This window comes from Canis lupus, chromosome 32 (genome assembly GCF_048164855.1).
Source record: "Canis lupus baileyi chromosome 32, mCanLup2.hap1, whole genome shotgun sequence".
In the NCBI taxonomy this organism is placed as follows: domain Eukaryota; kingdom Metazoa; phylum Chordata; class Mammalia; order Carnivora; family Canidae; genus Canis; species Canis lupus.
In genome coordinates, this window is record NC_132869.1 from 32,186,523 (window position 1) to 32,200,339 (window position 13,817).

The following is a 13,817-nucleotide window of genomic DNA, read 5'->3' on the forward strand; positions in this document are numbered from 1 at the left end:
TTTTTTTTTTAAGATTTTATTTTTAAATAATCTCTAAAAAAATAAATAAATAAATAAATAAATAAATAAATAAATAAATAAATAATCTCTAAACCTAACATGGGGCTCGAACTCACAACCTCAAGATCAAGAATCGCATGTTCTGCTGACTGAGCCAGCCAGGCGCCCCTGAAGAAACTTCTAAAGTAAAATTTAAAAGACTCTTCTGACTTTTTAACCTCTTTCCTCTTCAAGCTTTTCCTCTTCCAGCATCCCTTAAATGCATCTTTCTCCCACTCATACAAACTCCATAAAGTATCATCTTGTCCTCTGGGACTGCGTGTCCACAAACACCTACACGATGATGATTTCCTAATTCCTATCCGAAGCCTAAACTTTTCTTAGTCTCAGACTCACATTTTTGTTTATGTGCTACACACCCCTCGAATTCAATATATTCACCTGTCTACCTGCCCTCCTATCACCTACTTTAGTCCTATATTTCCTATTTCCATTAAAAGTTTCCTCATTCACTTGGTCTCTCTAAGCTGGCAAACTCATTTCATCTTTGAAAGCTTCCCCTCAAATACCTGGTGGTTCAAATCCTGCCTACAATCTACTTCTGAAATTTCTAATTCATCCCTTCCTCTTCATCTCACTGCCATTTTCAGAGCTAAGAGCTAAGGCAGGCCTACTCATTTCTGATTTAGAGTACAAAGCCAAACAAACATTTCTTAAGTATCCATTAACATTTCTAAAGTACACATTATATGCCATACCCAGTAAAAGGAGCCGAGAATATAAAGATTAATGAAGCAAAGTACTACCAATCAAGCTAATCTTGAGGCAGAGAGATGGAGGAAGATAATACAATGTGACAAATTCTACAATTAGAGCAAAATCCACAAGAATGTCAATTTCTTTCCTATCTGATCTAATCTTACAACTATCTGAATTATCTTTCTATCTAGAATACAAACCAGATCATGTCACTCTGTTGTAAAACCCTTGATGATTCTATTCCACTGCCTATAGGATGAAGTGCAAATGCTTTAATACCATCCAGACACTTCACAATCTGGTCCTAACCTACTTAATAGGCTCATCTATTACTTTTCTTTTACTTCACGTCTGTTAATGCAGTCATGTGTAACTAGCAGCTACTCCGATAATGTTTTGCGCTACTACTGCTGGAGAGCCCTTTTTCCTTGGGCCAACCAGTGGAAGTCCTGTCCTACTCTCAAATAATACTTCCTTCTTGAAACCTTCATTAACCTCTGCCAATACAGTTTTTATATAATCTAATACCTACCAATTCATATTATAATTTGTTTTCTTCTGTCACTACACTGTGAGATTGAGATTTTTTGTTTTTTTTTTTTGAGATTGAGATTCTTAAGGACAGAAACTACATCATGGTTATTCTATCTTTCCCAAAGTTTAGTAAGATAGTAATTACTGAAGAAATATCTGTTAAATGGATGATGGGGTAGAAACAGGTTTGTAGAGACTAAAATGTACTAATCATTGTGTTATTTTCTTTGTTTCTCTATCTGGAATCCAGAGCTCTACCTAAATCCAGTGGTACTAAGGCCACTACCTCCCACCACCCTCAGATGCCAGGAGCCTGAAGGAGGCCATGGGTTTTTCATTCTTCCTAATTCATCTGGCCATCTATCCATCCATCGCACAGAATAACAACAGTAAATAACACATAGAATCCCCACCCTCCATTGGGGTTATATTCAAGTAAGCAGGGATAATTAACAGGTAAACAAATACAAATAAATCATTTCAGGTGGTGATCAATGTGATGAAAAAAATAAATGTTTGATGAGATAGAATACAGCTAGGGGAGAAATGTGCCATTTTAAATGGAGGTGGGGGAGAAATTACCGAAGGTTTCTCTGAGAAGGTAACAAAGGGTAAAGCCTGAAGGATGAGAAGCAACCACTTAAGCAAACTTTGGAAGAATTCTATAGTAGAAGGAACTTGAAGTGTAAAAGTTCTGAAGTAGAAATGCATTTGGCTGTTTGAGGGTCCATAAAAGAATGTGGCTAAAGAAATGAATTTGCAGAAGAAAGTATCGCCTTATAGGTGGTAGCCTTGGTGAAGCCCCCCATCTGCACCTGCTTTGAGTTTGGAATTTCCTAATTTACATCTTCTGTTGTCCACATAATCTCCTACTTATTGATATCACAGCTAAAGAGCAGTGGAATGGACTATATAGCATGCCCTATGTTAGGAAGATGTCAAATGATTGTGGAAGTACCTTTCTGGTTTCTGTTGCTAAGAAGTATTCCTAATGTCATGACAATATGGTCCTAGGGCTAACGAAAACCTGATAAGCACACAAGACTAAAACCACTTCAGAAGAAAGACAAGTCTTTCTACTGACCACAAGGCAAGCCAAAATGAAAACTACCAAATTATCCTAAATTCATATGAGGAAATAAAATACAACACTCTACTACTCTGAAATACATATGGGCTACAAATTTATCCTTTTAACTCAATAAGTTTTTCTATTCCTACGTAAACTTAAAGATCATATAATATGAAGCCAGACTTAAGTAATTAAGACATTTCCAGTTTTCACTTAAGTTTTTTCTCACCATTAGAGAAATCAAGCACTTTTATGATGTTCTGAGAAAGCAAGAATTTATATGCATCAAACTGCCTCTCAGTAGTAATTCTGTGGATGTTTATGTCATAATCTATTTAATTCAAGTTACTACTGTGATGTTAGAGCAAAGTCAATCCATTACATAAATGAATATTCACAAAACTAGCTGCTAAAACAACTCAGTAGTTGCTAGGAACTCAAGCAGTGTGAAATTACACATCTTTTCTCCTATTCTCAGTAGCATCTGCTAGATTTGCTAACTCGAATATCACTAAATATAAAAAGCCTTCCATTACACTAGCCAGGTCTTAAAATTCCAGGCTGCTGGCCTTCTACCAGCAAAAATAAATTCATACTCAGCATCCTTAAATTCAATTGTGCACCCAATGATCTCTCACCAGTGTAGTGATGCTTCCCTGAATATCTCTACCGGGGATCGGAGACAACATTTTTTCCTTCTTTTTTTTGCAGATCAGAAGTAGCAGAAGTGACAAACAATAATCATCTTACCTCACACGCTCCTATTTCCCCAGGGGCCAGAGTCTCTTACAACGGGTCTTCATAATAACCCATACCCATAACAGCTATGGAGAAAGGGCAAACACTTTCTCAGTGTTTGAGAGCCTAAAAGGGAACCTCTTTACATTCTCCATGGGGCTGTCCAACTTCATATACTTGTAAGATCTTTCATTTTCTCTTCCCAATTCACCCAGGGAAGAGCATTAAAAAAATTTATAAATACCTATTGTATCTTCTTCCCCATTTCACATCTTCAAACTGGTTGGTTTTGTAATTTTCATCATCATAGTCATAGATTCATACTTGAAATTTAAAAATCCATTTCCTTGGTTGGGAAATAAAATTGCATAATTTCTCCCTGGAGTTCTAGCTCAATCCTGATGTTGGTATTTCCAGGAAGAAATGCAAACATATTATCAGCTGGAAAGCCTCTCTAAACAGGATATATATCCTTACAGACTAAATCTAGGCATTATTCCGTAAGGATTTACCCCCTATCAGGGGTAGAGTGTAAGGCCTTACTCCCTTCTCAGAGTATGGTTCAAGGACTAACAACACCTAGGTCACCTAAAGTTTGTTAAAAAGATTTTAAGGCTGTACCTTTTAGACCAATTATATCAAAATTTTCATTTTATTGATATCTGTATGCAGATCTCTCTACATCATAAAATCTCAGAATTGGTGGTAAATTTACAAGCCTATCACACACAGAGGTGAACCCAGGATACAATTATAACTGATAATCACTTTAGTCTCCTTCACAAATTCTTTAGTTTTTATAATGACAGGCCCTACTTAAAATAATTTCTCATGAAATTATAACTGCTTGTCTTAAAACACACCAAAGCTAATTATAGCTGGTGGTGGTGGTGGTGGTGGTGGTGGTGGTGGTGGTGGTGGTAGTGGTGGTGGAGGAAGCTGCTGATATAATCAAGTTCTTACCTAATCTGAGCTCTCCGAAGTTCCCACACCCTATCTTCTTGCCAACCCTGAAGTTGGGTCCCACCATAAGAACCCCAGAGGATGTTGAGGAGCCAGATGGTCGGGAACAGTGTGTACTCCTTTGTGCCATAGGTTTAGTTGTCCGTTGTCTTTCATCCTTCTCCCTACTAGGATGGTCCATGATCCTACACGACAGCGTCTCTGCACGAGTAGCCTCAGTCTGTATACCTCTCTTCAATACAAAAGTATGTCCAAATAAACCGTAGTCAGAGAAAAGTAAGGAGATCTTTTGGCACCATATTTATGTTTCTAATGTATCTCCACGAGATGAAAAATCATTGATTTGTTCTTGTAGGACATGTAGTCTGTGGATCTCAAGCACAGGAGGATATTTTGTAACCTAGGTAAAAATCAAGAAAACATAGAGTTAAAAATTAAATTTTAAAACAAATTCAGAAAGTTACCACTAATTAGAATGGATCCTATCCAAAAATGAACAAAGTGGATAGTTTCCTGAAATGGGTTTTGGTTTTATATTCTCCAACAGTTTAACCATCTGGGCTAGTTATTCATCTGGTAACATAAGCTCAGTAAGCGCCAGACCATGGCAGCTAAGGGAACACACAAGCCTTTAATATAAAATGCTGTCCTTGGGGCACCTGGGTGGCTCAGTCAGTTAAGCAACCGACTGCTGATTTTAGGGTCATGAGTTCAAGCCCTATATTGGCCTCCACGTTGGGCAGGGAGCCTATTTACATACATATATACATAAATAAATTCTGTTTTCTAGTACTGTACATATGACCCACAAGAAAGCTATTTGCTCCCTTTTTCATCACTGGCCAACAGAAAGATACAGTGGGGTTAAGCGTAGTTAAATAAACTGAGGACAACTGAAATCTCTTAACTTTGGACGGAGGCTACTTACTACCATCTCCCTCCATCCCCACCATTTATCAAGCACAGACATCAACAACATAATCGAAAACAAGTTACTGATGACACAGACTTCTATAAAAGACTTCCCAAAACCCTAGTGGTACTAAGCAGTCCTAGACTAAAGCTTTGTAACTGTATCTAATATCCTTCAATTATCTTTGTTGTTAACTAAAAGTCCTTCAAATAGTATTAGTAAGAAAAGGGAAATAAAATGTTTTAGGTAGTCCTATCTGAACCGATGTATGTGTCCATGTATGAGAAACTGTCAGCCTATTCTTTCTTCCCTTGCCTTATAAATTTGAGGACAGGAAAAAGATGTATCTTAACCTATCCAGACAATTTTGAGTATTCAGCTAACTCCCAAATTTTCATAAACTATCACTAGTGTAATAGTTTCATTTATAAGATTTGGAAAACTGTACTATCTATTACTCTTCATATTTTTCATATGTGCTCACTCTAACAGATGGAGGTTATTTTTATAATGCTGGTCATTAACTTTCTCCATTGCACTTAAACTCACGAAACATTAGGTAGAGTAATCACATACAGCCTTCATTATCCATATATACTTGCATGTAATAGAAAAACATACAGTACTTGCCAGGTTAGAAATCTGCAAAGTCAAAAATCGTGTTCAGCTGAGAAAAGGATGTAAATATAAGATACTAATTTAAGATATCCCAATTTTCTAATCTATGCATGGGACATAAGCATGATCTAATCTATAATTACGAAAGATAAATAATATTTAACACTACTAGTATGTGGCACCTCGTTTCAGAAATCAAACTAACTGAACAATTAAATTTTTCAAAATCCTTTATTTATCACCACCCATTGCTCAAAACTATTTTCTACTTCCCAACTGCAAACTCTTTAGCTTGTCACTGGAGTCCCTTCAATATTAAACTCCTTACTTAAATTCTTGTATTAAAAAGTTACCACATATGGGCACCTGGGTGGCTCAGTCAGTTAAGCATCTGCCTTTGGCTTGGGTCATGATCCCAGGGTCCTGGGATTGAGTCCTGCATCAGGCTCTCTGCTCAGCGAAGAGTATACTTCTCCCTCTCTCGGTCCCTCGCCCCTGCTTGTCCCTCTCTTCTTTCTCTTTCAAATAAATAAATAAAAACCTAAAACAAAAAAAAGTTACCACACAAACACAAGGAGGATCCACTGTTGGCCCTTATACCTAGAATACCCTCTTATGTCTTAAAGGCCTGACTCACATCCTATGTCCCTTGTGAAACCTTTTATAACCAATTCATCATTAAAACTTGGAGCACCACTGTGTATACTATGTGTTCATTTGCCACTTAACACGCACCAGATAATAGTGATATGTACTTTAATATTCAATTTGATTATAAGCTTTTGAAGTTAGAGATCTTGCCATATCTCCTTTAGTTTCTTGTATATAATTGGTACTTAATACTGAGTAACAATTATGATGATCTTGTTTCACAGAAACAGATTTTTGATGACATAACCAAATATTTACATAAAATAGTACAAGAGAATCCTGATTAACCCTAAAAACTCTTAGAATTCATCTACAAAAAAGCTAGCATTATTTCATTTCAATTCACTAGTGTTAAAACAGAATACTTAGGATTTCCATTTCACAAGGATATTAAATTATTTATTTTCAGTTACTAGCAGATGACATATGAAAAAGTTAGTTCAAGGACCAGGTCAAATAGAACATCCAAGGTAAACATTAAGTTATACTTTAACTTTATTATTTTTTTTTAATGACTTCCAGGGATGCCGGGGTAGCTCAGTTGGTTGAGCATCTGCCTTCCGCTCAGGTCATGATCCCAGAGTCCTGGGATCAAGTCTCGAATCGGGCTTCCTGCTACCCTTGACCTCTGCTGCTCCCTCTGCTTGTGCTCTCTAGCTCGTTCTCACTCACTCTCTCTTTCAAGTAAATAAAATCTTTAAAAAGTAAAATAATAAAAAATGACTTCCAAAGATAGCAATAAAAGACAAACTATATGATTTATCCTTATTCTTTTTAACAGTAAAAAAAAGAGGAGGGAAAGCCCACTTTTTTGCACCATACACAAAAATAAACTCAAAACAGATTAAAGATCTAAATGTAAGACTTTAAACCACTGAACTCCTAAATACACACATACACACATAGGCAGTAAACTCTGGGTTATCAGCCTTAAGCACTATTTTTCTGGATCTGTCTCCTTAGGCAAAGGAAACAAAAGCAAAAATAAACTATTTGAACTAGGGATCCTTGGGTGGATTTAGCGGTTTAGCGCCTGCCTTTGGCCCAGGGCGTGATCTTGGAGTCCCGGGATCAAGTTCCACATCAGGCTCCCTGCATGGAGTCTGCTTCTCCCTTTGCTTATGTCTCTGCCCCTCTCTCTCTCTCTCTCCCCCTCATGAATAAATAAAATCTTTAAAAAAAAATAATTAACTATTGGGACTAAACTAAAAAGCTTTTGCACAGCAAAGGAAGCCATCAATGAAACAAAAAGGCAATCTACTGAATGAGAGAAGATATGTATAAATGATATATCCAATAAGGGTTAATACTCAAAATATATAAAGAACTCACACAAATCAATGCCAAAAAAAACCCAAAAAAAACAAAAAACCAAAAAAACAAATAACCTGATTAAAAAATGGGGAGAAAATCTGAATAGATATTTTTTTCAAAGACAAGCATCTGCTTGTCTTGATATGAAAAGAGGCTCAATATTACTAATCAGGGAAATGCAAATTAAAACCACAATGAGATCACCTCACACTAATCAGAATAGCTATAGGTAGTATCAAAAAGACAAGAAATGGGGTGCCTGGCTGGCTCAGTCAGTAGAGCATGCAATTCTTGATCTTAAGGTTGTGAGTTCAAGCTTCATGCTCAGTACAGAGCATGGAGCATTTTACTTAAAAGTAAAATCTTAAGAAAAAAAAAAAAAGACAAGAAATAATAAGTGTTGGCAAGGATGTGGAGAAAAAGAAACCCCTGTATACTGTTACTGGGAATGTAAATGGGTGTGGCAATTACGGAAAACAGAATAGATTCCTCAAAAAATTAAAAATAGAAATACCATATGACCGAGTAATTCCACTTCTGTGTATTTACCTGAAGAAAACAAAAACACTAATTTGAAAAGATATATGCACCTCTATGTCTACGTAGTATTATTTACAAAACCCAAGATGTGGAAGCAACTTAAATGTCCATCGATAGGTATGAATGGATAAAGAAGATGGGTAGTGTGTGTATGTGTGTGTGTAATGAAATATTAGTCACTAAAAAGAATGGCATCTTGCCAGTTTGTAACAACATGTATGGACCTAGAAGGTATTATGCTAAGTGAAATAGGTCAGACAGAGAAAGACAAATACTGTATTTCATTTATATGTGGAATCTAAAAAAACAAAACAAAAAGAGTGCCTAGGTGGCTCAGTCGACTCTTGATCTCAGCTAAGGTCTTGATCTCAGGATTTTGAGCCCAAGCCTCACACTGGGCTCCAGACTGGTTGTGGAGCCTACTTAAAAAAACAAATGTATAAACAAACAAAAAGCCAGATTCATAAATAGAACAAACTGGTGGCTACCACACAGGAGGGGGCAAAATAGGCAAAGGAGATTAAGAGATACAAAATTTTAGTTATAAAATAAGTAGATCACAAGGATGAAAAGTACAGCATAAGGAACGTAGTCAATAATATTGTAGTACTTTTATATGGTGACAGATGGTAACTACACTTATTGTGGTGAGCATTTTATAATGGATATAATTGCTAAATCACTATGTTGTACACCTGAAACAAAGTATTGTATGTCAACTAAAGGAAGGAGGGAGAGAAATTACATAAATGCAATAAGGAGAGGTTTCTTTTTCTGGTAAATAAGCTATCTGGCAATTACTTGTAACTTATTTATTAAACATATGTTATGATAAATTTTTAGAATCACGCCAGCAAGTTCCTTAAGAAGCTTAATTCTAATAATTTCTATGAATTTAAGCATGCCTGAATTAAGAGGAAAGATATTTTTTCAAGTATAACACTCCATATATTCTTTGTAATCAAAAGTTATAATTCATTTCAGGAAATGGTTTAACACTTCCCAGAAGGCATCACTCCATTAATAAAGCCACACTTTGTGAATAAAAGCAGATTTATCCACATAGCTTTCTTGGCTGGAAAATTATAAGGCCTTTTTAGCAGGCTAAAGAATTATTGCTAAAAGTAAAATTTTTTAAATCTAATTCATCAAATCGTGAGTAGGGAACTGATGCCAAATCTGCTGGTTTATGATAGAGTTGAAGCAGATGGCTATCTTCAACAGTGGTCAGTGAAAAGTTTTGCTTCACAGACTGCTCTAGAAGATACCTTAGAAACTTAGGTTTCTAGAAACTACCACTCTGAGCCAACATACAAAAGAAATAGGCCAAAACCAAGGGTTCATCTGGCTCAAAGTCACTCTAAGGCAGCAACAAATGCTTTACAGAGGAAATAGGCATGGTCTTCTATCATGAATGAAATTACTAAAGTGAATTTATTGCTTTATGTAATACGTATTTTGAGAAGCTGCATGAAGTCTAAAAAAATTGAGTCACGGGATCCCTGGGTGGCGCAGCGGTTTGGCGCCTGCCTTTGGCCCAGGGCGCGATCCTGGAGACCCAGGATCGAATCCCATGTCAGGCCCCCGGTGCATGGAGCCTGCTTCTCCCTCTGCCTCTCTCTCTCTCTCTGTGACTATCATAAATAAATAAAAAAAAAAAAATTAAAAAAAAAATTGAGTCACATTATAAAACCACCACAGAAAATGTTTAAAGAATTATAGCTGTGAATCTACTAAGAGAAAATAAATTACTGAATTACTATCTTTGATTTCAGATTCTCATATACTGGCACCATCAAAATGAGGCATGTAAATAATTAAATTTTAAAGTTAAAACACACACAGCCTTTGGTGATAGTCAAGACAAGAGATAGCGTTCTAAATCTCTCTCTTCTGATATAACTTAGGATGAAATTGCTTTAAGGTGTAGGACTGCTGGGTCGTATGGTAAGTTTATGTTTGAAGTATCTCTGGAATGACCAAACTCTTCTGCTGTTCCTTCATCTACCACATACTGGCTTTGGTGCAAAGGCTTATTACAGCCTCTTAGTCACAAGTTTCAGTTTCATATATCATTTCTCACACCAGTATCCAAAACAGAAACGAAAGGGCAATAGCAAAAGACTTTCTCATTGTTTATTTGTTTTTCGGTAAGGATGAAAATTCTTCCCAGAGCCTAGAGTAAAATTCTCCTTGTGTTAGGTTGCCAACAGTATACACAACAATCCCTGAAATTCTCACTGTAAGCTCCTCAAAGAATGAGATCAAGCCTGACCTGATGTTTAGAACATAGGATAGTTTCAAGAGCAGTATCACAGTGAAAGAAGGTACTGAGTAAATATTGAGTAAAAATGGGTTTCTGCATGTGTGCAAATGCTTCTATGTGTGCTAAAAGACCCTCAAAATTACAGAATAAAAAAATTAAAGGACACTTTAAGGACACATAAAAGTCTCATAACTCATTTTAGCATAAAAGAAAAAAACGAGTGGGGGTGGGCAAAAAAAAAAAAAAAAAAGGAAAGAAAAAAATGACACAGTAAGAACATCACTTTAATTAACCTAACAAATGGCCAAAATTGATTTACTTTAGCCACAATACAAAAGTGCTATTATTAAAGGGAAGAACACTGTTTACAGGTCCTGATACTGTTTCTCTTTTCTACAAATTCCAATTATTAATGTCTCCTACATGTTTTCCATTCTACCACCTTACCCCTCACAGCTCAGTCTATTCTCATCTAATGATTAGTTTTAAGATCATGCTCTTAGTAAATTCCAACATAAAATATAGTATTAACTATAGTCACCATGCAGTACATTACATCCTCAGAACTTTTTTATCTTACAAATGGAAGTTTGTATAGGAGTTTCCCCATGTCCCCCCTTAACTAGTTTCAGTTACCTATGGTAAACTACCACCCAGGAGCAGATAATCCTCCTCCTGCCATACCACCAGAAAGTCAATAAAAAGCCTAAGGCTACAGCACAATGCCAGTGTCATGCATTTCACTTGTCTCATCATGTAAGCACTTTATCATCTCATCATCACAAGAATAAAAAGGGGAGGGGTGCCTGGGTAGCTCAGCCAGTTAAGAAATCTGCCTTGTCTGGCTCAGGTCATGATCACAGGGTTCTGGGATCCAGCCCGGAATCTGGCTCTCTCTGCTCAGCGGGGAGCCTGGTTCTCCCTCTCCCTGCCACTCTTGCTACTTGTACTCTCTCTCTCTCTCTCAAAAAAATAAATAAAATCTTAAAAAAAAAAGGGGGGGGATATAGTACAGTAAGATAGGCAGGACCATTCACATTAACATCTATTACAGTATATTGTTATAACTGTTCTACTTTGTCAATTATTGTTGTTAATCTCCTACTCTGCCTAACTGATAAATTGAACTTTATCACAGGTATGTAATATAGGGAAAACTTTATCACAGGTATGTAATATAGGACATATAGGATACTACACTATCCATGATTTCAGGAATCCACTGGGGGTCTTGAAACTTACCCCTTGCAGATAAGGTGGGGGACTACTCTACCTTTTAACCACCTTCACAACCTCCACCCCACCCACCCCTACCCCTATCTCTACCTCAGGCAACACTAATCTGTTGTTCTGAGTTCAGATTTTTTAGATTCCATACATTTGACATCACATAGTATTTTGTCTTCCTCTGTCTCATTTCACTTAGCATAAAACCCCAAGGTCCACAGTCACAAATGGCAGGATTTCATTTATTTTTATAACTAAATAATATCCTTGTGTGTGCATGTGTGGGTGTTACATACATTTATCATATTTTATTTATTCATTTATCTGCTGATGCACACTTAGCTGTTTCCATGTGATGGCTATTGCACATAATGCTGCAATAAACATAGGGATACAGTTATCTCTTATTTTTAATTTCTTGAGGAATGTTGCTACTGTTTTCCCCAGTCTGTACCAATTTACATTTCTACCAACAGTGCACAAGGGTTCCCTTTTCTCTACATCCTCACCAACATTTGGTATTTCCTATCATTTTGATAACAGTCATTTTAACAGGTGTGAAGTGTTACTTCATTTTGCTTTTGATTTGCATTTCCCTGATGATTAATAATGCTGGGCATCCTTCAATACCCATGTTGGCCACCTGTATGTCTTCTTTGGAAAAATGTTTTTTCAGTTCCCCTACTCATTTCTAATTAGATTTTTTTCCTATTGACTTGCTTGAATTGTTTATGTATTTTAGATATTAACCACTTATCAGTTATATGATTTGTAAGTATTTTCTCCCATTTAGTAGGCTGTCTTTTCATTTTATTGATGACTCCCTTTGCCATGCAGAAGCTTTTTAGTTTGGGGCACTTGAGTGGCTCAGTTAAGAGTCAGACTATTGGTTTTGGCTCAGGTCATGGTTTTAGTGTCATGAGATTGAGCCCTGAATTGGGCTCTGCATGGAGTCTGCTTAGGAATCTCTCTTCACACACATACACCAGCCCGGTCCCTTCTCCCATTCGTGTGCATGCTCTCTCTTGCTAAATAAATAAATCTTTAAAATAAAAAAAAAAATTTTTTTAGTCTGATGTAATTCCACTTTTTATTTTTGCTTTTGTTATCTTTGCTTTTGATATCAAACTAAAAAAACTCATTGTCAAATCTAGTATCAGGTTGCTTATCCTCTATGCTTTCTTCTAGGAGTTTCATGGTTTCAGGTGTTACATTCAAGTCTATAATCATTTACGACTTCATTTTTCTGATGTAAGATGGGTCCAGTTTTCCCATCACCATTTACTGAAGAGACTATCCTTTCTTTATTGTATATTCTTGGCTCCTTTGTCGTAAATTAATTGGCCATATATATACATGGGCTTATTTCAGGGATCTCTACTCTGTTCCATTGATCTTTGTGTCTGTTTTAACCCCCAATACCACACTGTTTTGATTACTGTAACTTTGTACTATAGTTTGAAATTCAGAAGTGTGATGTTTCTAGTTTTGTTGTCAAAACTCCTTAGACTATTTGGGGTATTTTGGATACCCCAAATTTTAGGATTGTTTTTTCTATTTCTGTGAAAAATACCACTGGAATTTTAATACAGATTGCACTGACTCTATAGATCACCTTGGCTGTATGCACATTTTAACAATATTAATGCTTCCAATCCATGAGAATTGAATATCTTTCCACTTATTTGTATCTTTTTTTTTTTTAATTTTATTTATTTATTCATGAGAGACACAGAGACAGGGGCAGAGACAGGGAAAAGCAGGCTCCCTGTGGGGAGCCTGATGGGGGACTTGATCCCAGGACCCTGGGATCATGACTCGAGCCAAAGGCAGATGCTCAACTGCAGGTGCCCCATATCTTCTTTAATTTCTTTCATCAATGTCTCACAGTTTTCAGTTTCACATCCCTGATTAAATTTACTGCCAAGTATTTTATTCTTTTTGATACAATGATAAATGGGATTTTTAAAATTCCTATTTTCTGATAGTTCATCAGTGCATAGAAATGCAGATTTTTGTATGTCCATTTTGTATCCTGCAACTTTACTGAATTCACATATTTTTATTCTGTATATCCATTAAGAAAGTATTGTAGCTTGTTATTTTTTCTACTACTTTTCTTTCTTAACCTTCATACTAGATTTATAGAAGTGATTTACCCACCACAAGATTAGAATATTCTGGACTTAAGTATATATTTACCTTTAGTAGTGAGACTTATA

General features: G+C 36.2%; 1 protein-coding gene across 39 annotated transcripts in view; it reads right to left on the reverse strand.

Moving 5' to 3' along the window:
* CSNK1G1 (casein kinase 1 gamma 1) overlaps positions 1-13,817 on the reverse strand; it is a 168,813-nt gene that overhangs the window by 103,744 nt on the left and 51,252 nt on the right. For 38 of the 39 annotated variants that reach the window (XR_012022765.1, XR_012022766.1, XM_072809084.1 and 35 more), the window contains one exon: positions 4,067-4,466. Coding sequence is in view for 36 of the 39 variants with exons in the window: in XM_072809084.1 (XP_072665185.1) it covers positions 4,067-4,247 (181 nt within the window). In the remaining 3 variants the exon portion in view is untranslated. Of the gene's footprint in view, positions 1-4,066; positions 4,467-13,817 lie in introns of those variants that run through there. The other variant, XM_072809111.1, reaches the window with a different exon arrangement.